The sequence below is a fragment of the Tasmannia lanceolata genome, unplaced genomic scaffold, assembly GCF_043159265.1.
Source record: "Tasmannia lanceolata isolate RefF3 unplaced genomic scaffold, GAP_Taslan_0.1 ptg000015l, whole genome shotgun sequence".
In the NCBI taxonomy this organism is placed as follows: Eukaryota; Viridiplantae; Streptophyta; class Magnoliopsida; order Canellales; family Winteraceae; genus Tasmannia; species Tasmannia lanceolata.
In genome coordinates, this window is record NW_027518692.1 from 44,477,989 (window position 1) to 44,500,910 (window position 22,922).

The 22,922-nt window shown below is 38.8% G+C and overlaps 1 protein-coding gene across 1 annotated transcript; it reads left to right on the plus strand.

Moving 5' to 3' along the window:
• The first annotated feature begins 593 nt into the window (after positions 1-593).
• LOC143847490 (uncharacterized) lies at positions 594-22,922 on the plus strand. Its single transcript, XM_077356336.1, has 14 exons — positions 594-955; positions 4,099-4,260; positions 9,431-9,496; positions 9,704-9,844; positions 10,013-10,126; positions 10,509-10,610; positions 10,705-10,890; positions 15,241-15,330; positions 15,419-15,553; positions 16,733-16,855; positions 20,387-20,472; positions 20,562-21,174; positions 21,274-21,351; positions 21,698-22,922. Exons 1-14 carry the CDS (start codon positions 704-706, stop codon positions 22,736-22,738), a joined length of 3,189 nt encoding a protein of 1,062 aa, XP_077212451.1. The 5' UTR covers positions 594-703; the 3' UTR covers positions 22,739-22,922.

Sequence of the window (22,922 nt, forward strand, 5' to 3'; positions counted from 1 at the left end):
TATAAGCCCATCCACATCCGCCGTGGGATCTTTGCTTTTGGGTGGAACCCCAACAATTTCACAAACATGTTGGATGTACCACTATGCCCCCTATGGCCCTATAAGGACCCATAAATGGCATAAACAGAATTTTGTTCAAGCAATTAATAAGGAGATGCCTCAAAAATTACTCTATCGTGGCTAAAGAGAAAACGAACGGACCAAAACAAACCCACATAATGCCAAGAATATCCAAATCTCAACTACGGGTGGCAATCCAACTGAAACCAAACCGAAAATTCGGTTCGGTTTCGTTCTAATTCAAATTTCAAACCGAACTAAAACCGAACCGTTGCTCCCGATTTCCAATGATTATGAGTAAGGGGTGGCGAAATTGGCCGAACCAAAACCGAACCGAAAATTCAAATTTCGGTTCGGTTTCGGTTCGGTTCGGTAGAACCAAACCGATTCAAATTTCGATTTGGTTCGGTTTGGGTCAAACCGAACCGTTCCCACCCCTAATCTCAATTCTCAACAAACAACTCTTCATTAAAGATGGGCATTTTGGTAACAACACACGTTAACTTGACTCCCAAACTTGCTAAAAGGGTCCTTCCCAATTCCCATCCTCCCCCCGCCATTTTGAAACTCTCCCGCAACTTTCCTCTCTTCTACGAAGGACCAATAAATAGAAAGAGATCCGAAGAAGAAGAAGAAGAAGAAGATGCAGATGTTTGGGTTCCGGCGAGGGTCTGCCTCGAAAGAGAGTATCGAATCTTCGCCGAGATCCCTTCCCCAAAACCCTACTCAGGCGACCGGACCCGGGAAGCCCCTCCGTCTCGTGTACTGCGACGAAAAGGGAAAGTTCCGCATGGACCCGGAGGCCGTCGCCGCGCTCCAACTCGTTAAAGGACCCATCGGCGTTGTCTCTGTTTGCGGCCGCGCCCGTCAGGGCAAGAGCTTCATCTTGAATCAGGTTTTACTTCTCATCCTACAAAACCCTAGCTAGCCTTTTCTTCTCTCTCACTTCCTATTCTAGGGTTTCTATTTTTTCCTACTAGGAAAACATTAGTCATTCTTGGGAAGGGATTTTTCGCCATTCAATGTGTTGATTGTTGTTTTCCTTTCATCAATTTAGGTCTTGATTGGTTGCCTAATCTTTATCTTAGTTAAAGGCAATATAGACAAACCGAAAATTTAAAATGCTATGTGCCACTCAATGGGTTATAAATGAAAGAAGAGAAAGTAAAACCCATGCTCTTTGAGGTTTTTTTTTTTAATGCTGATTGCTTCACTCTGAAAAATGAGGAACTCATGCCAAAGGCAAACCCTTGGGGTTTCTAATGATTTGTATCTTCTCTGTATCTTCAACTATTAAGTTGTATTTTCTAGCATATCACATATATGATGCCCAACCGTGAGATTATAAAGGGTGGAGAGAGAAAACCATCTCTCCCTTGATTTTTAATCCAAGAAAAAGCCCTTTTTCTGACTTTTCATTGGTTCAAAAACCAAGGCTGCAGGTTTTGTCTCTACCTGCCCTTTACATTCTCACAGTCGGGCATCATATAATTTCTCCACATATATAACCCTTCCAATATAAATGTGGCATATGTGTGCGGCGACCGAGGTCGTTGATCTGGTGGACGATACATCTAAGTCCACTCCCATACTGAACTGAGATTGGGTCTTCTTAATCACGGATTGCAAGTCTTAGGCCCTGACACCAATACCGATTATTGGATTCAAAACCACATTTAGACCCTGTTCGTTTGAGATTGCAAGTTAGTTTGGATGATTTTTTCCAGAAGGAAAATAGAGATGTGCTGCAATCAAAGGCAAGTCAATCAGATAATTCCTTCCAAGGAAAATAGAGATGTGCTGCAATCACCCGACACGGGTACGTGGGCCTCCGGAGAGTACCCGTGCTTTTTAGACTACCATTGTACAAATCATGATTGTACTTGCTTTGGCCTTCTTGGTCACTGGCTTTTGCTCTCTCTAATAAAATTCCTACCATTCAAAAAGAGAAAAATAAAATAAAGATGTGCTGTGGATGGTTGGCTTTTGTATACCTTTCTTCAATAGAGAGATGGAGTAAGTGCACGTGTTTATTGGATGCCTTGACACTGTGTGCATCAGCATAGGGGTAGATAGGGATCAAGGAATATGGAAGGTGGGTCTTGATGGGGTGTTCTTTGTGAGTTCATTTTTTTATTTTCCACTTTTTGATAGGTGATTCTATTGGAGTGCTTATTTCAAGATAGTGGTGGAAAATTCATTCGGCCCACTTGTGTGTGCTTTCTACTGGACGGCTTGTCTTGATAAGATTCTTATGGTTGACCACTTGAGGTATAGGAATCGGGTGATTCTCAATTAGTGTATCATGTGTGGGCTAACGACTTAATTGGTCGATCCTCTTCTGATTCATTTTTTTGGGTGAGGTTTGGAGCTTTGCTTTTTCATTGTTTAGATTGGATATTCCATGAGAACATTGGGGCGTTTTTTATGCTTGGGCCTTCACTCCTTGGCGTTCGTGTGGTAAGATTTTGTGGACCTTGCTTTGGAAACTGTTTTATGGCTGGTTTGAGAAGATAGAAATAGCAGGATTTTCGCTTTCAAGACAGCAATAAATTTTTGCCAGTCTATTTTCTCCACCATTGTTAAGTGAGCATGGGAGTGAAGGAGTTTCAAGGGGTTTCAGAGTCATCATTTGTGCAAGTAAATTTTGTTGCTGACAAACAAAAGCCTCTTTTCTGTGCCAACATCACCGAGACGTTCTTGGGATGCGATTCAGGTACGTTCTTGGAGAAGGGATTCTTCTCCTCCTAGATGAATGGCATCTCGACTCGGTTTCCTTAAGCCACTTTGATGATTCTAGCCTTGGGAGTCCGGGTACTGCGATTATTGGTGGGATCCTTGGAGATTTGTGGATGCTATGGAGGAGATGTTTAACCATATTGAAGGGCATGTGATTAGTTTTCAACATAAAGTCGCACAAATTCTGGGAAGAACCAAGATTCCAGGGAAGTAAACAGTTTCGTTAGCGTAAGAGCATTATCGAGTGTAGTTTGTTGGAAAATAGCAAGGTTGAAGAGCGAGCTTTTAGTGGGGTGTCTAGGCCCCTCATCAATTGCGAGGGATAGAATCCCATTGGAGTATCATGGTTTACTGTTTCCTGCTTTTGTGCCGTTTCTTCTTTTTTCTTTTGCCAAACCAGCTCAGTGGAGGCTGTTTTTTCTTATGTTTTTTTTAAGATTCTCGTTTAATATATTTTGCCTTCCATTAAAAAATAGACTAAAGTTGATCTTCTCTTGTCTAATGGGATGTCATCGATTTGTTGTACACTAGTCGACATCATCATAGTCGTAGATGCATGGATCTACATGCATCTATGAAATTTTACATCTTATTATAAAATGAAAAAAAAAAAAAAAAAAACTAAAAACATCAAAAGTTGGTAAGATGTTACTATTTTTTTTTTGAATGGTAGTAAGATGTTACTAATTATCCACTAAAAAGTTATAGATGCATGCTTCTAGTGCTTGATCCATGCATATATGTTGTTCTTGCATATTAAATAAATAAAAAAGATAAAGCAATGTTATAGATTCACAGATGTAGTTCCAAATCCATTCTTTTATGATGTTCTAAATTCTAACACATTATCACAAAAATAAAATTAAAAAAAATAAAATTTGGATTCACAGATGTAGTGCCAAATCCATCCTTATATGATGTTCTAACACATTATCGAAAAAAATAAAAATATAAAACAAGTTTTTTACTTTTCAAAAAAAAAAATAGGGAAATGATTTCAGCGCTCCAATGTTTTGATAAACATGCGCTCCACATGTTTGTCATGTAGTATTTAAGGGCTTTAAGAGCTTTTTGAGAACCATAATATTCGTCTGACAGTCCTTTAAATGCTACACGACAAAAAATTGAGTGCATGTTTATCAAAACATTGGAGCGCAGAAATCATTTCCCAAAAAATATTATCACGCTAAAATTTATTATAACATTACTAATTTGTCATTTTTAAAATATTGCAAAGTATGTAGTTCATATATCTTTTTTCTTTAATGTAATTGTGCTTCTTGTTTGGGTGTGTGATAGCTTTTAGGGAGGAGCAGTGGATTCCAAGTTGCATCAACACACCGACCATGCACTAAAGGGCTTTGGATGTGGAGCGCACCTCTAAGGAGAACGGCTCTTGATGGAACTGAATACTCTCTTTTACTTTTGGACAGTGAAGGCATTGATGCTTATGATCAAACGGTTAGTCTTGACCCTTTTCGCATAAGAACATATGCGTGAAGATTTCGTAGTTTTTTCTTTTGATTATGCCTAATTTGCTTTCACTTAAGTGAAAGTTCAGCTGAAATTTTATTGCTTATGCACATGCTAGTCTTTTTCAGAGTATTGGAATGCATTACTTCGCTTTGAATTGTAGACATCAAATTGAGAGGTCTTTTCCTTTTGTGAAACTTATATTCATTCGGGTGCAACCTTGTATTCATTATTTCCTTGCATGTAATGATCCTTGCCCTTTCGTTTTAGAAAAAGTGTCTCAAGCAGTCATTTGCCAATTACAGTGTTCTTAATTGGTGATATTGTTTTTCTTGTATATTCTTTATAAATGATATCTTTTAGCAGTTTTAATGTTTTGAGCATCCATATGTTTGAAGAGAAAAGAAGATCAGATGAGTATCTGTATGTTTGAAGAGAAAGATGTGATCTTTATAAATGATATCTTTTAGCAATTTTAATGTTTATATTCCATAGCAGTTCTTTATCTGAATTAGGCTGTGATACTTTCCTCCGACCCCAACTAGTTTGGGACAAAGGCTTAGTTGAGGGCCTTGAGGCTGTGATACTTTGCTGTTATCTTTTCTACTCTTTAACAATAATTGGTGGATGCTATAGCATGTTCTGGTGTTTTATCTAATATAAATACTATAGCATATTTCTTGGTCTCTTTCTTCTCTTAGCTCTTGCAGGATTGTTCTGCTCTGATGCCAACTACGACGCATGACGATGCCATGCATTAATCCGCCAAGTCTTACAACCCGGCAATTCAAGGCATAGACCTATGCCATGAACTAATACGCTGGGACCGAAGTCCCGTGTATCTTCCTAGTTTCTGGTGTCTGTTCTAGTTGGCCAAGAAGATGAGAAGTAGCATCTCATGGTGTGATATGATGGCTCCTGGTGTTCAAAACACAACCAGAAATAGCAGTCTAAACATTTGCCTCCCTTTTTTTTGTGAAAATTTACTGAATACATTTCTCCCCTGGCCAGCTAAGGGGTCAAACATTAGTTTAAACTTTAAACCGCAGGGGCATTTTATGAAATTGATCAATGCAGTTATTTTATCAGTAATTATAGAGTATTTGTAAGAGTAAAAATACTTTGGCTTAACAATTTAACCGCCCTAAATGCTGTCATTCAAATAAATGCCTTAAATGCTAAACCACATCTGAAGTTACCGACATGCCTTTTTAAACAATAGGTTCTGAAACTGATCTCTGCACTTCACATGACTTACAACTTTTATAATTACAAACATTCACCATCAAAACACAGCTTGAAAACTCCCTGAGTCAATCATCGACTCGCCTGAAACGACTAGATTTTACCTTGGCCAACTTCTCATCCGAGCCCGAGTTTTTCCTTACCAATTTAGTTAAGAACTCCTTGTACTCATCTGGGTTAATGAAAAATTGATCATTGACCAGCCCGGGTCGACTCCTTTTGATATGGATCAGGAGTTACCTTTAGAGCCCCGACAATGAGGTAGCATGAAGATGGAGGAACTACATGGGCGCCCTTATCAATGTTGTAGACATTATCAAAAAGTGTGTTCCACCCATGGTTTTAAATTTTGACCAAAATCCGAAATTTCAGATTTCGGTGGAGACCGACACCGAAATCACTATTTTCTGAAATGGTACTTTATTTCGGCCGAAATTTCAGAATTTCGGTCTAAATTTCGTTTTTGCCTGAAATTTCACCAAAAAAACCTGTTTTTTTATAATTATTTTAATATTTTACCGAAATTTAATATTAAATAAAATACTCTTTTCGTTTTTGTACTGGATTTCGACCGAAATTTCAAACCATGGTTCCACCATGTCAAGGTGCCAATATCATTTATTGGCCTCATTATCGAGGGACTGGCATTATCGTTGATGCTTAGGACCATCAAATATGTATGGCATAAGTTGATGTCACTTAAGTGAGAGGATGGCCCACAAGCAACTTTCCTTATTTCATACGAGTCCTAGTTGAATTCGGAGTAGTAATTTGGTTGTAGTGGGAATGTTAAAGAGTTATTTTTTTTTTGAAATGGCAGGATGATTTCATTAAAAAGGAAAAGGGCCGAGATGGACCCCAACCAAAATTACAAGAGAACAATACAACAAAAACAAAAACAATACAATTCTCAAGGAGGGAGGAAGTCAAACCACTCCAACTCCAACCTCCTAACCCCACTCCTAGCCAAAGAGTCCGCCTCCCCCATTAGCGAACCTCCAAAGTCCGAACATGATTGAAAACAATAGATGAGCCCGCAATTAAATCATCTATTTCATCAAAAATAGAAGAAAATCTCCAAGGAGGCGTCACCAACCCCTTTAATCATATAATCACATTCCAAGAGTCTCCCTCCACAATGGTGCTATCCATTCTATCTCTATCAAGCCTTTTTATGCCATGATAAACTGCCATTACGTCGGCCTCCGAGGCATCACAAACTCCAAAAGGGCCGGAATAAGCCCATACAACTTCACCACAAGCATCCCGACACAATCCACCAACTCCGGCGGGGCCCGGGTTCCCAAAACTTGACCAATCAAAGTTAATTTTGAACATGGTAGGATTAGAATTTTAAATTTTGAAAGTTGAATAACTCTTTGGATGCATGTCATTCCTAGGTTACTAAGATTTTGACCATTGAAAGAAGGGTTTTATTATGCAACAAGGATTGGGATTAATTTACTTTTAGGTAAGACTATCCTCCATCCTAAGTTTTCTTGGGATTGGAAAAGTACAAGCTTATATATGTATGATCTTTGGACCTTTTTGCAGCAGAGATGAATGGAATTGAAACCCTTGCTCGAGCTAGTGTGATGTCTTGTATTCTCATGTGTGATGCCTAGGAGATCCCTAATGCGATTCTAGGTTAGTCTTTTCTTCTCTCTTCTCGCTTTCTCCATCTCTCTCTTTTTCCTTTTTAATTTTATTTTCTAAACCTGCAACTTGCACCCATCGACCTCCATTACAAATCATTTCCATCATCTTTCAACCATCAGCCCATAGACCACTCGTTCAGGCCTTGGACCTTTGTCTCCCCTTTACCTACACCTTTCCCATTAACTTCTAGCCATGCATCAACCTAAAACCTGACCATAAACCTCTTGACATATTTAAAACCTAGATCTGCCTTGTGATCTTACCAGATACAAGAACAGACCTCTAAAGGTCCATTTTCCAAACTGGTCTACCTGGGACTATTTCCTTTTAACCCTGCCATTAATCCAGATCCCTATCGATTTAGACTATTATAGGATCAAGAAACCATCAAGAACCTCTAATCTAATTATTTACAGACCCAGAAATTTACCCAAGAACCTTCCCTAAATTAACCCAGACCTTATTTACATTCCTGCTGCTAAGCTGTATGCTAGCAGTCCACCTTCTTGGACTGTTTGACCTTTAAGCTTTGCAACAAATACTGTACTTTGTCTCTATCCCATCGGGTACCTTATCCCTGTCCTAAACCCATGTCAATCCAATTCCTATTGGCTGTAATCAAACCCCTCACCTCGCATACGATAAGTAACAGTCCACAACTCTGAACTGTTTTTTACTAAACCCTCATCACAAGTCCTATTTACATCCAAACCCAATTCAATAACCTATTACCTTACTTCAGAATTTACCTCCCTTGTTTCAGACCGATTACGTACTCAATACTGATTGCTACGTACATTCCACCCTGTTGTTTGTAAGAATCTTACCATTATCAGATTTCAGTTTGCTTTAACAGTCCTTTCTTTGAGACTGTTCTACTAACATTCCACCCTGTCATTTTTAACAGTCTTACCTTTATCAAAAGCCCGTGTCAAAACAAAATTGAAATACAAAGCTAAGTGGTACGTGGCTCCATAGTAGCAAATTATTCCTTTCCATCAGATTTCTTTGATCTACAAGAAATACGAAATTTCATGTGTAGGAACTGTGTTGACGACTACCGACCCGAGTGTTGAGTATGTTGAGCTATGGATCTGCTGCTTGTTTGTGATGATTTTATCCCTGATTTTGAAAATTCATATATATATATATATATGTGTGTGTGTACACACACAAATATATATATATATACTATATATATATATATATATATATATATATATATATATATATATATATATATATATATATGAGGAAAGTGTCTCTAGTCTCTCCCTTAGATAAGCTTATCTACTCCTCCCTTTAAATAAACACAGTGGGCCCACGCTGTTTGGATGATCCAAAGCATTCATTTGATAGGTCCTAACATAGATAGGGTGTGCCCAAAAAATCAGCACCAAAGGGTCATCCTAGAACTTCGTTTTGTGGTGCCTTGTGGTACCCATTTTGGACACGGTGTGCCCAACAAAATGAAGTTCTAGGATGACCCTTTGGTGCTGATTTTTTGGGCACACCCTATCTATGTTAGGACCTATCAAATGAATGCTTTGGATCATCCAAACAGCGTGGGCCCACTGTGTTTTTTTAAAGGGAGGAGTAGATAAGCTTATCTAGGGGAGAGACTAGAGACACTTTCCTCTCTCTCTCTCTCTCTCTCTTTCTCTCTCTCTCTCTCTCTCTCTCTCTATATATATATATATATATTAGACAATTCATATTTTTCCGGGGGATATTTTTTTCTTACTTTTTTGAAGGCTGTTCTAAGATGTTGTAGAAATAGGAACTGTGTTGGTGAATGCCAGCTATTGATATGTTGAATTATTGCATTTGCTGTGTGCTTGGGGGGTGACTTTCCCCTCGATTTAGAGATTGCACATACTTGTTAGAATTAGATTATATTTATTTTTCTGGGATATTTGTTTACTTGTTCGAAGGCTGTTTCTAAGAAACTTGTGGAAGTCTTCTCCTCTCAAGTTTTAGAGCCATCAATATTCGGTGATTGTTAGAGCCACCAATATTCGGTAATTTTTAGGTGTCATTCATTATGTAATTTAATCCTTTGTTTTTGGTACTGACCAAAAATATAGTAGTACTTGATTGTTGATTTCTTTTTTTCGTATGTTTTCTTTTGCTCTTCGTCATTGAGACTGGATCCATGTTTAACCATGTATTAGTGTATTATATTTTTTTTTTCCGGTGTTACACTTGTAATTACGTGCCTAATTGTTTCCTTGCTTTCTGGGGCACTTGACAGGGGACATACAGTACGCAGATATTCTCCTTGGCTGTTCTCTTGTCTAGCATGTTTATTTATAACCAGGTTGGCATATCTCATATGTACTTTCTTCTTTGTATTGGAAGGCATTGTGTCTGATTTTTTTATTTTTTTATTTTCATTGTTTAACTTGGCTTGATGTTTTTTTAATTTTTTTTTCCGCAACATCCTTTTATTGAAAACCATGGAAACAGTTTTAATTGCTTCCTGGATACTCAGTTTCTTCTAACTTACCATTCTTTTTTTTATCAGATGGGGGGTATAGATGAAGCTGCTCTTGATCGTCTCTCGCTTGTCACCGAAATGACAAAACACATCCGTGTTAGAGCATCAGGAAGGACTACAGCATCTGAGATTGGGCAGTTCTCCCCCGTTTTCGTTTGGCTTTTGAGGGTGATTATATTTTGACATTCTTTTTTCTGTATATGGATTTCTTAATAGGAGTTTTCTTTTTAATACTCAACAATTTCATTTTTATTTATCATATTTATTATGCCTCATGTGCAAAGCATGGATATACCAGTTTGGTGATTAATTTTACCTTGTGAATTGTTCTTATAGGACTTCTATTTGGACTTAGCAGAGGATAATAGGAAAATAACCCCTCGTGATTACCTAGAGCTAGCTTTGAGGCCAATGCAAGGAGGGGGAAAAGATATGGCTGCAAAAAATGAGGTATATAGATTCTTATATTTGACTGATTTTGGCATTAGTAGAGAGTTTTTACAAAGAACATTGGTTTATATAGTTTTGTGCTACACCTAATATGCCGATTTTGTGTGATCAACAAGTTATTCTCTAGTTATTTGGAATTTAACTATTAATCAATGTATTTGGTATTGTGTAGTGAAATAGGAAAGATTATTATATTTGTCATGTGCAATTTTTCTTTTGGTTACATAGTTTTAGGCTTTTAGCTATTTCTCTATACTACATCAGTTTATCAACTGAGGTCAGCTGTATATTTTGGAGGGTTGATTTTGAATGGGTTGGCTAACAGTTGCTGATATCTATTCCAAGTTGTGGTGCTAATATTTCTTGAAAAATAATGGTTTAGATTCGGGAGTCCATTCGAGCCCTTTTTCCAGACCGAGAATGCTTCACCCTTGTGCGTCCTCTAAACAATGAAAATGACCTCCAACGTCTAGATCAGATCTCTGTGAGCCCTCACTCTATTGACTTATGTTCTTTTATTATTGTCTGTGGATCTCTTTTATTCTGATAGTATATGGGTGTCACTGTTCCATATGCAGTTGGACAGACTGCGACCAGAATTTAGATCAGGGCTGGATGCATTGACAAAGTTCGTTTTAGAGAGAACGAGGCCTAAGCAAGTAGGAGCTACAATATTGACAGGCCCCGTTCTTGCTAGTATAACACAATCTTTCCTGGATGCTATTAATAATGGTGCAGTGCCTACAATATCTTCCTCATGGCAGGTTTGCAACGGATCTATATTCTTCATTTTTAATTTCTTTCCATTTTGTTTTGTCTCCTAGTCAAGTAAATTATGATACATGTGTGTGTGGTGCATCTACAGCTAGAATTCCTGTCTCTCTCTCTAGAGTAGATGACTTATCTATTCTCTAGGCTTAAAATACAGTGGAGGCACATTGTTTGGGTGATGCAAAGCATTCATTTGTTGGGCCCTCACATAGATAGGGTGTGCCCAAAAAATCAGCTCCATAGGATCATCCTAACTCTTTGAACTGTGGAGGCAAACAATGGACAGATCTGTGAAGGTTTATACCCGTCCATTTTTACCTCCACAATTCGTAGGGGTTTGGATGATCCTATGGAGCTGATTTCTTGGGCACACCCTATCTATGTGAGGGCCCATCAAATGAATGCTTTGCATCACCCAAACAATGTGGCCCCCACTGTATTTTAAGCCTAGGGTGTAGATAAGTTATCTACACTAGGGTGTAGGAACTCTATTCTCATAAATATATATATATATATATATATATATAGCAGAAGAGAAAAGGAAACATTTATTTGAATTTCTTCCAAAATTCTATGAGAATTACACATTATCTTTTTTTGCTTTTGTTAACAAAGGCACCCATTAAATGTCGATAATTTCAATCCTACTCCATCACAATACCTATCTTACCCTTCGTTATGTTTTTTTATTATACATTTTGTCCACAAAGTCAACATATGTGACGTTTTTTCTATGCAAAATTACGGATTGGGTGCATATGTTACATAATACTACGGATTTTTGTGAACATATTATATAATACTACGGATTCAGGACCCCTTTCAAAATATTGACGAACCAGATTATTTTTTCATACAGAACGTGTGCATTTAGTACATAATACTACGGATTTCGGCTACCTTTCAAAATATTCCGGGTCCCACTTGAATGCATGGGTTTGGCTATAGATGGTGCATGAGACCTACCTGTCAAAGCATGAGTGTGATTAACCATTTATATTTTCCGTGCATCGTACGGGTGTTTTTACTAGTGTGTGTGTGTGTGTGTGTGTGTGTGTGTGTGTGATATATATATATATATATATATATATGTACTCTTTTCTCATAGAGAGGGAGTATATAGTTATTGAATGGTTTGTGATGTGCCATAGAATATAAATAATTAGCTGGTCTAGGAGTATTGCCATCAGACATGGTTTTGCTTGTTGTTCATGATTTTAAACCACCACAAAGACTGTTCAGTTGTTTTCTAAATAAGTTATGTGGAAGGGATAGACTATAAATACTCAGGTCCGGTTGGGAACCCTAGGTCTGGCAACCCTATGTCTTGCTTAAGGTTCACCTTGAAATGCTCTTTGTTGAACTTCTGATGTATGACACTTTATAATTTTATGTAGATTTCTTAGTAAGTTAAAAATTCTAATTCCAGATAAGCTGGAATCCTTAGGAATAGTTACTATTTTAGTTGAGAGAAATTAGGAAACAAGAAGTCTATAAATATTGGACCTTTGTGTATGTAAAGGGAGATCTTTTGAATGGAATAAACTCAGTTTCAGTTATCTCTTCCTTGTGGATTCAAGGTTTTATCTTATTTCCATGTGGATTCAAGCAATTTTATTGAAGAAGACAGTGTTCTCTTTCTACAAGGTTGAATACGGTGATCTTCACCTCTTCCGCACGATCCCGCCTACGTTAGTTGGTAATAGAGCGAGGTTTCTCTTCGGATCGAACCTACTTGCGTCCGCCATCAAACACCATCAATCGAGAGGGTCTGGATTTATGATGTGGATTTCCAGCACAAGCAGTCCATCTTTTATCTTCTTTTTTTCCCCTTTAAACCCAACAACCCCGTATCCAAAATCCTTGGTTTTCAGGCACCTTACACCTTTGGATTTCGTCAGATTAACCACCCTCTTGTTCAATTGCAAACTACCCCAATAACATCTTTTTCCCATTCGTTTCAGCCCATTGACGTCCCTAACAGTTCGCCTCTTCCCTGCATCCCAAACGCCATTATTTCAGCCCAAAATCCATTATTTCTTCAACATGAAATCCTTTGGAAAAGCTTCCCAAAAAAAATAAAAAAATCCCCTTGTTTTTAGCATTCTTTAGCCATACATCCTTCTAATTCCCAGCTTGTTTCCATCTCTATTTCAGCCCCAAATTATCTTGCCTAAACCCATTATAGTTTGATCTCATCTTTCTAAAACCCACTTCTGTTTGCCGATATCCCCCTCTAAAATTATCCCTAAAGATCAGCCACAAATCCACCTCAACCTAAAACCATCCAAAGTTCCTAAAATTTCACCTAATAATCCCTATAGAATAGCCATGCCTTTTGTGGGTTCCATAAAGGCTTACTGACGCCAACCTTTCAAGATCCGGATATATATATATATATATATAAAGAGAGAGAGAGAGAGAGAGAGAACGGTTTCTACACACATGTGTAGATAAGTTATCTACACACTAGCTTAAAATACAGTGGAGGGCATATTGTTTGGGTGATCCAAACCATTCATTTGATTGGCCCTCACATAGATAGGGTGTCCATAAAAAATCAGCTCCATAGGATCATCCCAACCCTACGATTTATGGAGGTAAAATGGACGTGTATAAACCTTCACAAATCTGTCCATTTTTTGCCTCCACGGTTCGAAGAGTTAGGATGATCCTATGGAGTTGATTTTTTGGCACACCCTATCTATGTGAGGGCCAATCAAATGAATGGTTTAGATCACCCAAACAATGTGGGCCTCCACTGTATTTTAAGCTAGTGTTTTCTCATATATATATTTGTTAGGAACTTCCAAATTTGGCGCAATATACCGCCTCTATAATCTTCCCGAAAATCCCTATTAATTAGACATAATATGGCCTTCTAAATCACATGCAGGTTCCTTTTTGTATGCCGCACAACACTTTCTTTGATTCTACCCTTTTGCCTCAGCCGTGAACCCCATCTTTACCGTAAGACCAAATCTCAAGCCACATTTCAAATCAGCCCATTCACCATCCCAAGCGGAAGCGGCCGTTAGTCTTCATGCCAAATCATTCTTGAAAAAGATGGAACGTGAACGATATATATCGGGACAATCACCCTTCAATTGTTGGTATTAAGTCCGTGATCTATTGATCAAAGAATTTGCGCCGATTACTTATCAAGGGTCTTTGAAGATCCAGGCTAGAATCATGTGAAAGAAAGCCCAAAAGGCCAAAGACCATGCCAAGAAGAATGTTGCGTGTCTTCTAATTCAAAAGACTTGGCGCATGTACCAAGCCAGACGAGAATATAAGAGGCACGTTAGTTCTGTGATCAAGATTCAGAGTTGGTGGCGACACATGATCGCTCGAGTTGATTACTTGTGTACAAAATATGCTACCAACATCATTCAGAAAGCCTGGAGAGCCCATATCACTTGACAGAGAATCATGATGAAATTCTTAGTTTAAGCGCACAAGTTAGAGATGTCAGAAGGAGAAATGCCTCACACCAGTGACTCCGCCCTTCATACTGATGAAGGATACCTTCTACATCAACTACCCAGGACGAAAGTAGTTTATTGAGGCATTGATTTCTTGTCGAATCAAGTCCAACCTTCTGGCCACACATGCCGGATTACTAGGCAGATGGAAGTACCTGATTCGATGGAAAGGTTTTCAATTCGAAGCCGAAGTGAGCCATTCATCCTCACAGATCTATTTCCCAATGAGTCTAAATTTTAGCTTGATTTTTCCATTTTTGTCAAAACTTGAGGGCGAGTTTTCTTCAAGTGGAGGGGATCTGATGTAGGACACTTTCTAATTTTATGTAGATTTCTTAGTAAGTTAAAAATTCTAATTCTAGATAAGCTGGAATCCTTAGGATTAGTTACTATTTTAGTTGAGAGAAATTAGGAAACAAGAAGTCTATAAATATTGGACCTTTGTGTATGTAAAGGGAGATCTTTTGAATGGAATGAACTCAGATTTAGTTTTCTCTTCCTTCTGGATTCAAGGTTTTATCTTATTTCCTTGTGGATTCAAGGGATTTTATTGAAGAAGACGGTGTTCTTTTTCTACCGGGTTGAAGACTGTGATCTTCGCCTTTTCCGCACCCTTCCGCCTATGTTAACTTCTCTACTTTATAATAATGCACCATTTCGTACTAATGGATACATGTTTTTGCTATTCTTTCGAGAGAAAATTAAAATTATATTAGAGATGGAGTGGCATAAAAGGGGAACTGACAGTTCCCATAAAATAACTGAAAGAAAGAAAAAAAGTAGAAGAGAATTTGCTCTAGTAGAAGTGCTTGTTGTTTTGAGTTTGCTGTTATGTTTTAGCAATGCTAATTTTTGCAGAGTGTTGAAGAAGCAGAATGTCGGAGGGCATACGAATCAGCCACTGATGTTTACATGTCTGCCTTCGACCGCACAAAGCCTCCTGATGAGGTCAGTGTAGCTTTTGTTATCATTTTGCAGTAAATATATGCAAAACTTTTTAATTAGTTCTATTCTTCACTAGTTTTCTTTCTCGTAGGTTGTTGTAAGAGAAGCACATGAGGATGCAGTTCAAAAATCACTTGCTGCTTTTAATGCAAGTGCTGTTGGGGCTGGTCCTGTACGACAGAAGTATGAAAAGCTGCTTCACAATTTTGTCAGGAAGGCATTTGAGGTGATGATTGAGTTTGTGTAATTTCTTTCTTTATCGCATTTTATCCATTTTACTTGCTGTTACGTGGCTATAAAAGCTCATTAGGAACTGCAAATTATTATGCATCCATGGTGTGGTCCTATTGATGGGGTGGCTGTGGGGGTCCAGACTCCTGAATGCCAAAACATGTATCTTTTATGCATAAAGAATTCAAGTACAATGGACTAGAGAGCAAAGTGTGTGCTCTCCATGATTTTATTAAACTGCGGGAAACATTTCTTTTCAGCCAAAATATTTTGATTTCGGCTGCTACCGGAAAAAATTCCACTTGGATTCGGAAAAATACTAGATTTTGCCCCAAGGTGGAATCCTCCTCCATTAGGGTGGCTGGAGTTTAAATTTGATGGGATTTCCAAAGGGAATCCAGGAAGTGCGGGGATTGGAGGACTTTTCAAGGACTCTGAAAGTCAAATCGTTCAATCCTTTTTTAGAGAAGTTGGGTTTTGCAGTTCCAATGAAGCTGAAGCACGAGCCATATTATGGGGATTAAGATGGTTTGAATGTCTTTGGCTTGCTCTTGCAGCAGGTTTCGGCTCGGTGACTGTGTGGATTTGTATCTCGGCTGCTTGATCAATAAATTTTTTACTTTTCTAAAACAAAGTTGTTTATTTGTATCAACCACATAAGATGAGAGGCAATGGAATTCTCCTTGAATAGTTGTAGTGATGGTGTAACACTGATTTAGCTGTACTTATCATTTGGCTCATTTTTCTTCCTATACTTAGAAAACTTAATATGAAAAAAAAATATTGTATTCTCCCAGGTATGCCTGTTTGAGTTGACTGGTGGTATGTTGTACACACTATAAACAGATATTCTTACTAGTATAGAACTTCTGACTGCTGAATACCCTTTATGCACATACTCTTGGAAGTTCAATTAAGGTTTGAATATCCGAGTTCATTTCTCTGCTTCATCCTGTCAGGATATTGCTTATTAAATAACTTTGTTGGTATCTTAATAAGCATATTTGTTCGACACCCTTTAATAAATTTCTATAGTTTGGTTTCTCACATTATAGAATAACTAATGGGATTTCCAGTACTATTAAGTCGACATTATTTATGCTTCCTCTGACATAGTTCTGTTTGGCCGCATCCTGTGTTTGGTTCCATTGATTTTGTTTGCCTGCTGGTTTAGGATTACAAAAGGAATGCTTTTATGGAGGCAGATTTGAGATGTTCAAATACTATACACAGCATGGAAAAGAAATTGCGAGCAGCTTGTCATGTTTCTGACGCAAAACTTGATAATGTCGTCAAGGTGAGCTATTCCTGCTATCATTTAATACTTGTTTCCTAGGGATTTGTGTTTTCCTCTTTTACTTGCCTTCCGTGGAGTGCAGTCATCTTTATTTCGAACCTGATTCTGTACTTTCCAAAAGTTGGTAATTTATATGAGTTTGCTGCTGTCATCTTCTTCTTTGCATGTTTTGTCATTTCAAGATGCAGCCGACATACACACATATATAAGTAATTGTAAGAATAAATAAATAGAATTCAAATGAGCACACATTATGATGAATGGAGCCTTTGATTTGGATGCCACGAGAACATGCTGCACCTCCCACTCCTGACTGTGGCCCCCTCAATCAAGAGTGGTTTCATAGGGTTCCATCCTAAAAGTTCGTAGCCGTTGGCATTTGCACTTCCTGATTGAGCGACATGATCTCTCTTGGCATGGGTATGGTGCATGCTGTTTGATGTAGTGGTGGCCGACCAAATAAATTCCTCTGGTCACCACACATATACCAGGTGGTGGAAGGGGTGAGGAACTAGTAGCTGTCACAACTCTCACTTGATATATTTTCAGACATTGGCCCCTCTTCTGATGTTGAGCGAGGAAGATTTCTGGCAGAATTTATAAAATATTCACACATTGCTGTCGATACATATTATGCACTAGTGTTTTCTGCTATAACATATGTTTGGCTTGTAGAATGTTGCATGGGTTCATATGAATATTTTTCTTTATTTGTCTTTGTAGGGGACTGAAAACACGAACTAATAGTAAAAATACACACTATTGTCCTTTGTATGGCACTTAAAACATACACTGAAAATTTTAGCTTTGTAAAAAAATTTATTTGTAAAATTATAGTAGGAATGAGGATGCTTTGATTCTTAATGGGACTGTGACATAAACTCAGAAAGGAGGATTCGAGGACCAGGACGTGTTAGGATTTAAATGGATCATGACACAGACATGTGGATCTTATCCAAATAGGGCCAATACTAAGAAAGACAAAACTCTTGACATCTTCAAGACGGAAAGCTTTAGTTTGGGAAATAGGTGCTTTTTTTGTTGGGAAGCTGAGTCGTCGCGAATCACCTTTTGGCTTTTTTAGCCATTGCAAGCTTGGTAGGAGAATGTTGTTTTTTTTTGCTGTCTATCTTCGGTAGAAAGGGATCATCTCCGGTTACTCGTGGTTCTAGCTGCTGGTGGTTCAATCATATTAGAGAAGTTGAATGCTTGGGATGCTCTCTCCATTTGCGGCAGCTTGGATTTAATGGGAGAGAACTAGAGGAACGTTCGACAACAAACAGTCCTCTTGGGCTGGATTATTTGGGGAAGTGAAAGGGATCATCTCCGGTTACTTGATGCCAAAAAAAAAAAAAACTATGATTTGTGGACACGGACACGAGTGTCGCGTGTCGACATGGACACGGCGAAATTTAAAAATGGGGACATGAATAAATAGATAGTATATATATAATCATAATTTGTCGATATGGATTCATGTGTTGAGTTTTGACATGGATATGAGTTGTCCGACATGGCAACATCTAACAATCTAGAAACGGTGACACGTACATATACATAAAATTATTGATTATTACCCAAATACGTGTTCACACCCACATTAACTAGACACTCCTAGCAATACATTTAAAAGTGTCCAAAGGAGTGTTGACACTTGTGTACACGCGTCTGACAGGACACTTGTGGACACGCGTCCGACAAGACGCATGTGTCAGTATTAAATTGAAAGTGTCAGCTAAATCATAGCAAAAAAATGACATTTATAATCTATTCCAATGAGAACTTGTATGTTCCATCCTAGTCAACATAAAACAGCTTCTAAGCATATCATGTTGAAACAATCGCTCTTCCCTTCCATATCAAGACCACTCGTCACTCATACTAAGAAGATCCAAAGCCTGCCCTCGACTCTTCACCCCTAAGTTTTCTTCATCCTTGCCAGCATCAAGTGTGAGGAAACGACATTTTCTCCTAAAATACGGGTTTGTGGAGGGCCATAATCAACAACTTGAGGCCAAAAGGTCCCAGTATCATCGAGTTATTTGCATGAGTGAAAACTTTTCAACCTGCAAAAGATCGAGAATCCTCGGACCATAACTTTAGTTTATATCGCACCTAGAGGAATAGGAGTAGGCGTGTAGGTTCAAATGTCAAAGTTTGAATGAAAGCTTATAAACAATGAAGAACCGTGTGCAGAGCGAGCATCTATAGGAAGTAGTAACTGGCAATATGAAAAATCCCCTCATTTTAGCACTAATTAAACCAACCAATGGAATTGGTTTTAAAGAATGACTAACTTGGACTTCTATTGAGCAAATGGGACGTTTGGGATCAAGTTCAATAATGAATCAATTCATTCAATTGGTATAAGTTGTACGATCTCGTATATGAGAACCCATCGCCTTTAGAGCGGTCACGCAACTAAAAGCTGTAGACTGACAGGCTAGGTTTGGAGCAGATTTGAGTTTAATTGGCATTTGTCATAATTTGAGGGTCCACTTGCTGTTCTGGAGTGACAAGCTTTCCACTATGAGAAGCCAGGCTTTGAACGATTAATTAGCATAGAAAGGGGTGGACGTAGGCCACGAGATTGTGTAGGATGAGCTGATCTTTCCGATTAAAGACTTCATTGTGTGTGTGCTGTGGTCTTTCTATCTATAATTACTTCACTCATCAAAACACAACGACGAAAAATTCTTTGAAATAACTATAAGAAATCCAGTGACGGATTAGAACAAATGGCCTCTACCGGACATGGGACAAAATTGTTGGATAGGCAAAGGAGGGGGTACATCTTTCCGTGCCACAACTGGTGGTCCACGCATCCATGGGGGATAAGTTATGAGATATTGTGTATCCAATTGGAATTGTGGATGCTGTGGCCATGATCGCTGTAATCAGGGGACATCTTTTCCCCCAAAGGGTTTCCGCATGTCATTGCTCTATGATGGAATAAATCTTGTTATCTTTCAAAAAAAACAAAAAAATTTGTTAGAATGAGGGCTGGAAAAGAGATGAGGAAAGATGAATTGGCACCCTCTCTGTGTTGGCATTACAAAATTCATTTTTGATGCTGCTGCTGTAGTTAATCCTCTCACAGCTGAAGTTGGAGGTGTGTTTAGGATGCATGTTGCTTGCTTTCTCTGCCCCAGGAGTTCTCTAGATATAACTAGGTTAATATTTATATTTACCGATCAATCCCCAGAAAGCAATTTTACAGATTTCCTCACAAAGGCTCTTGGTATGGCTAAATCCCAGTTATTAACATCTATCTATTCTGTTATATATGCATTGCAGCATTTTTGTCTTCCACAGTTGATTAATTGTGCATGATATAAGTCCAAAAGTGCTAAATAGGGGAGGTCCCGTATTTTTTAACTTCTCTGTATGATCGTGTCACTGATTTATTCCAAGATCTATAGGAAGCACAGGTGGGGTTACATTTTTGTTCTAGAAGGTGCATTTAAGTTCAATTTATCTTCTAACTGATCTTGTACTTTGATAATATGATGATTTTAATATTCTGTACAGGTGCTGGATGGTCTACTTTCCGAGTATGAAACATCATCTCACGGTCCAGGAAAATGGCAAAAGTTGGCCACCTTTTTGCAACAGTGGTTTGTCTCATCATTCCATGTGATCATGCTTTATATCTTTAACCGTTTCTTTTATGCATCCCTTCATTTGATGTTTGTAATTTGTGCAGTTTAGAAGGACCAATACTTGACCTTGTCAAGAAGCAATTGGATCAAATCGGATCAGAAAAGAGTGCTTTTTTGTTGAAATGCCGTTCAACTGAAGACAAATTGGGATTGCTTAACAAGCAACTCGAGGCTAATGAGAAGTACAAAGCTGACTATTTGAGGCGTTATGAGGAAACTATCAGTGACAAGAAGAAAAGTGCGGATGAATATACAACCCGTATAGCTAATTTGCAGAGCAAATGCAGCTCCTTGGAGGAAAGGTGTTCAAGCTTACTGAAAGCACTGGATTCTGCAAGGCAGGAGTGCTCTGAGTGGAAAAGGAAATTTGAACAGAGTTCCTCAAAACAGAAAGCTGAAGAAGAGCAGGCCAATGCGGAAATAGCGGCTCTCAAGTCCATAAGCAATGCTGCTGAAGCAAGATTGGCTGCTACACGTGAACAAGCCCAGTCTGCTCAGGAGGAGGCATCAGAGTGGAAACGGAAATATGACATTGCTGTTAGAGAAGCCAAAACAGCACTGGAGAAAGCAGCTGTAATACAGGAACGCACTAATAAGAAGATCCAACAAAGGGAAGATGAACTGCGGGAAAAGTTCTCTGCCACTTTGGCTGACAAGGTGACACCTTGTTTCTCTTTTTTCTTTACCGATCCATTTTGTTACAGTATTTGGGTCATAAATGATAGGTTTGACTCTCCTTTTGATAATGGATGGCAGGAAGATGAAATTAAAGATAAGCAGGCAAAGATTGACCATGCTGAGCATCGCCTGACAAGTGTGAGTGTAGAGTTGCAGGTAATACACTTCACAAGGCCATCAGTGCCTTACTGTATATTTTTTGACAAACAGTAACTTTATTAATCCCTGTGAAACAACCAATTACTCCCCAGTTGGAGATGGCGTTATTTAATCTTTTATACTTTAACAATCTCAAAACAACAAGTACAGAGGATTGGAGTGGGAGACAAGGTGTCTCCCATCTCAAATACAATCTACATGGTACCTATTGGGCCGCCCTACGCATTAGAAAGAAACTCTATTCACGATTTTGGACAGTGACCTCCATACTCGATTTCTCAACCCCTTTTACATGTCTTTTATGACGATGGTGATCATGATGGCTTTGGTCATTTATTCGCAGGCTGCTGAGTCAAAACTGAAGAATTATGACTTTGAATCATCAGCCTTGAAACATGAAATCAGGGAGTTAAGTGAGAAGTTAGATTCAGTCAAGGCTGCAGCTCAAGCATACGAGAGTAAAGCCAGGATACTGGAACAAGAAAAGACTCACCAGGAGCAAAAGTACTTTTCTGAGCTTCAAAGATTTGAGGAAGCAAGGGAAAGGTGTGCCGCTGCTGAAAAGGAAGCAAAAAGATCGACCGAGATGGCTGATAAAGCTCGGACGGACGCAGTCACTGCCCAAAAAGAAAAGAGTGAGGTTCAGCGATTGGCAGTGGAAAGATTAGCCCAAATCGAGAGAGCTGAAAGGCATGTCGAAACCCTAGAAAGACAGAAAGCCAACCTAATGGATCAAGTACAGAGTCTCCGTGCTGCTGAAGCCGACGCTGTTTCCAAGGCCGCATTACTGGAATCGCAACTTGAAGAGCGGCAGAACGAAATTGAAATGCTACTGCAATCAAACAATGAACAGAGAGCAAACACAGTCCAAGTTCTCGAGAGCCTATTAGCAACCGAACGAGCGGCTCGAGCAGAGGCCAGCAATAGAGCAGAGGCCCTCTCTTTGCAACTACAGGCCACCCAAGGCAAACTTGATTCCCTCCACCAGGAATTGACATCAGTACGTGTGAACGAAACTGCACTGGATAGTAAGCTCAGGACCGCCTCTCATGGGAAGCGTGTGAGGATAGATGACTACGTGGGTGTGGAATCCGTGCAAGATATGGACACTGATGAACAGCTTATCAGAGGAGCGAAAAGGTCGAAGAGCACAACGAGCCCTTTAAAAACGCCGCCGGGGGACGATGGAGGTTCCATATTTAAAGGGGATGAGGATAACAATGAGAGCCTTAGAACAGAATCGGAAGACTATGCTAAGTTCACTGTCCTGAAATTAAAGCAGGAGCTTACTAAACATGGTTTTGGAGCACAACTGCTGCAATTGAGGAATCCTAACAAAAAGGATATAGTTGCTCTATATGAGAAACATGTTCTTAACAAATAGAGATGTATTTAACCTTGAAAATATTCCAAATTTATCTGGAGGGACCGTGTGTGAGCATCTGTGCATGTTTTGAAAGATGCTCATGTGCTTGGCATGTATAACAAACATCTGTACATGTACAGTGCATGTTCTTCTCCTTAGTGAACTTGCAGGTTGGTAATTTATTCTAGTATTTTATTTGCTA

Coding starts and splice junctions, on each gene's coding strand:
- LOC143847490 (XM_077356336.1), top strand. CDS start 704: ATGCAGATGTTTGGGTTCCGGCGAGGGTCTGCCTCGAAAGAGAGTATC. Junction 10,891..15,240: donor CAATATCTTCCTCATGGCAG/GTTTGCAACGGA, acceptor TAATTTTTGCAG/AGTGTTGAAGAAGCAGAATG. Junction 21,175..21,273: donor CTGCCACTTTGGCTGACAAG/GTGACACCTTGT, acceptor AATGGATGGCAG/GAAGATGAAATTAAAGATAA.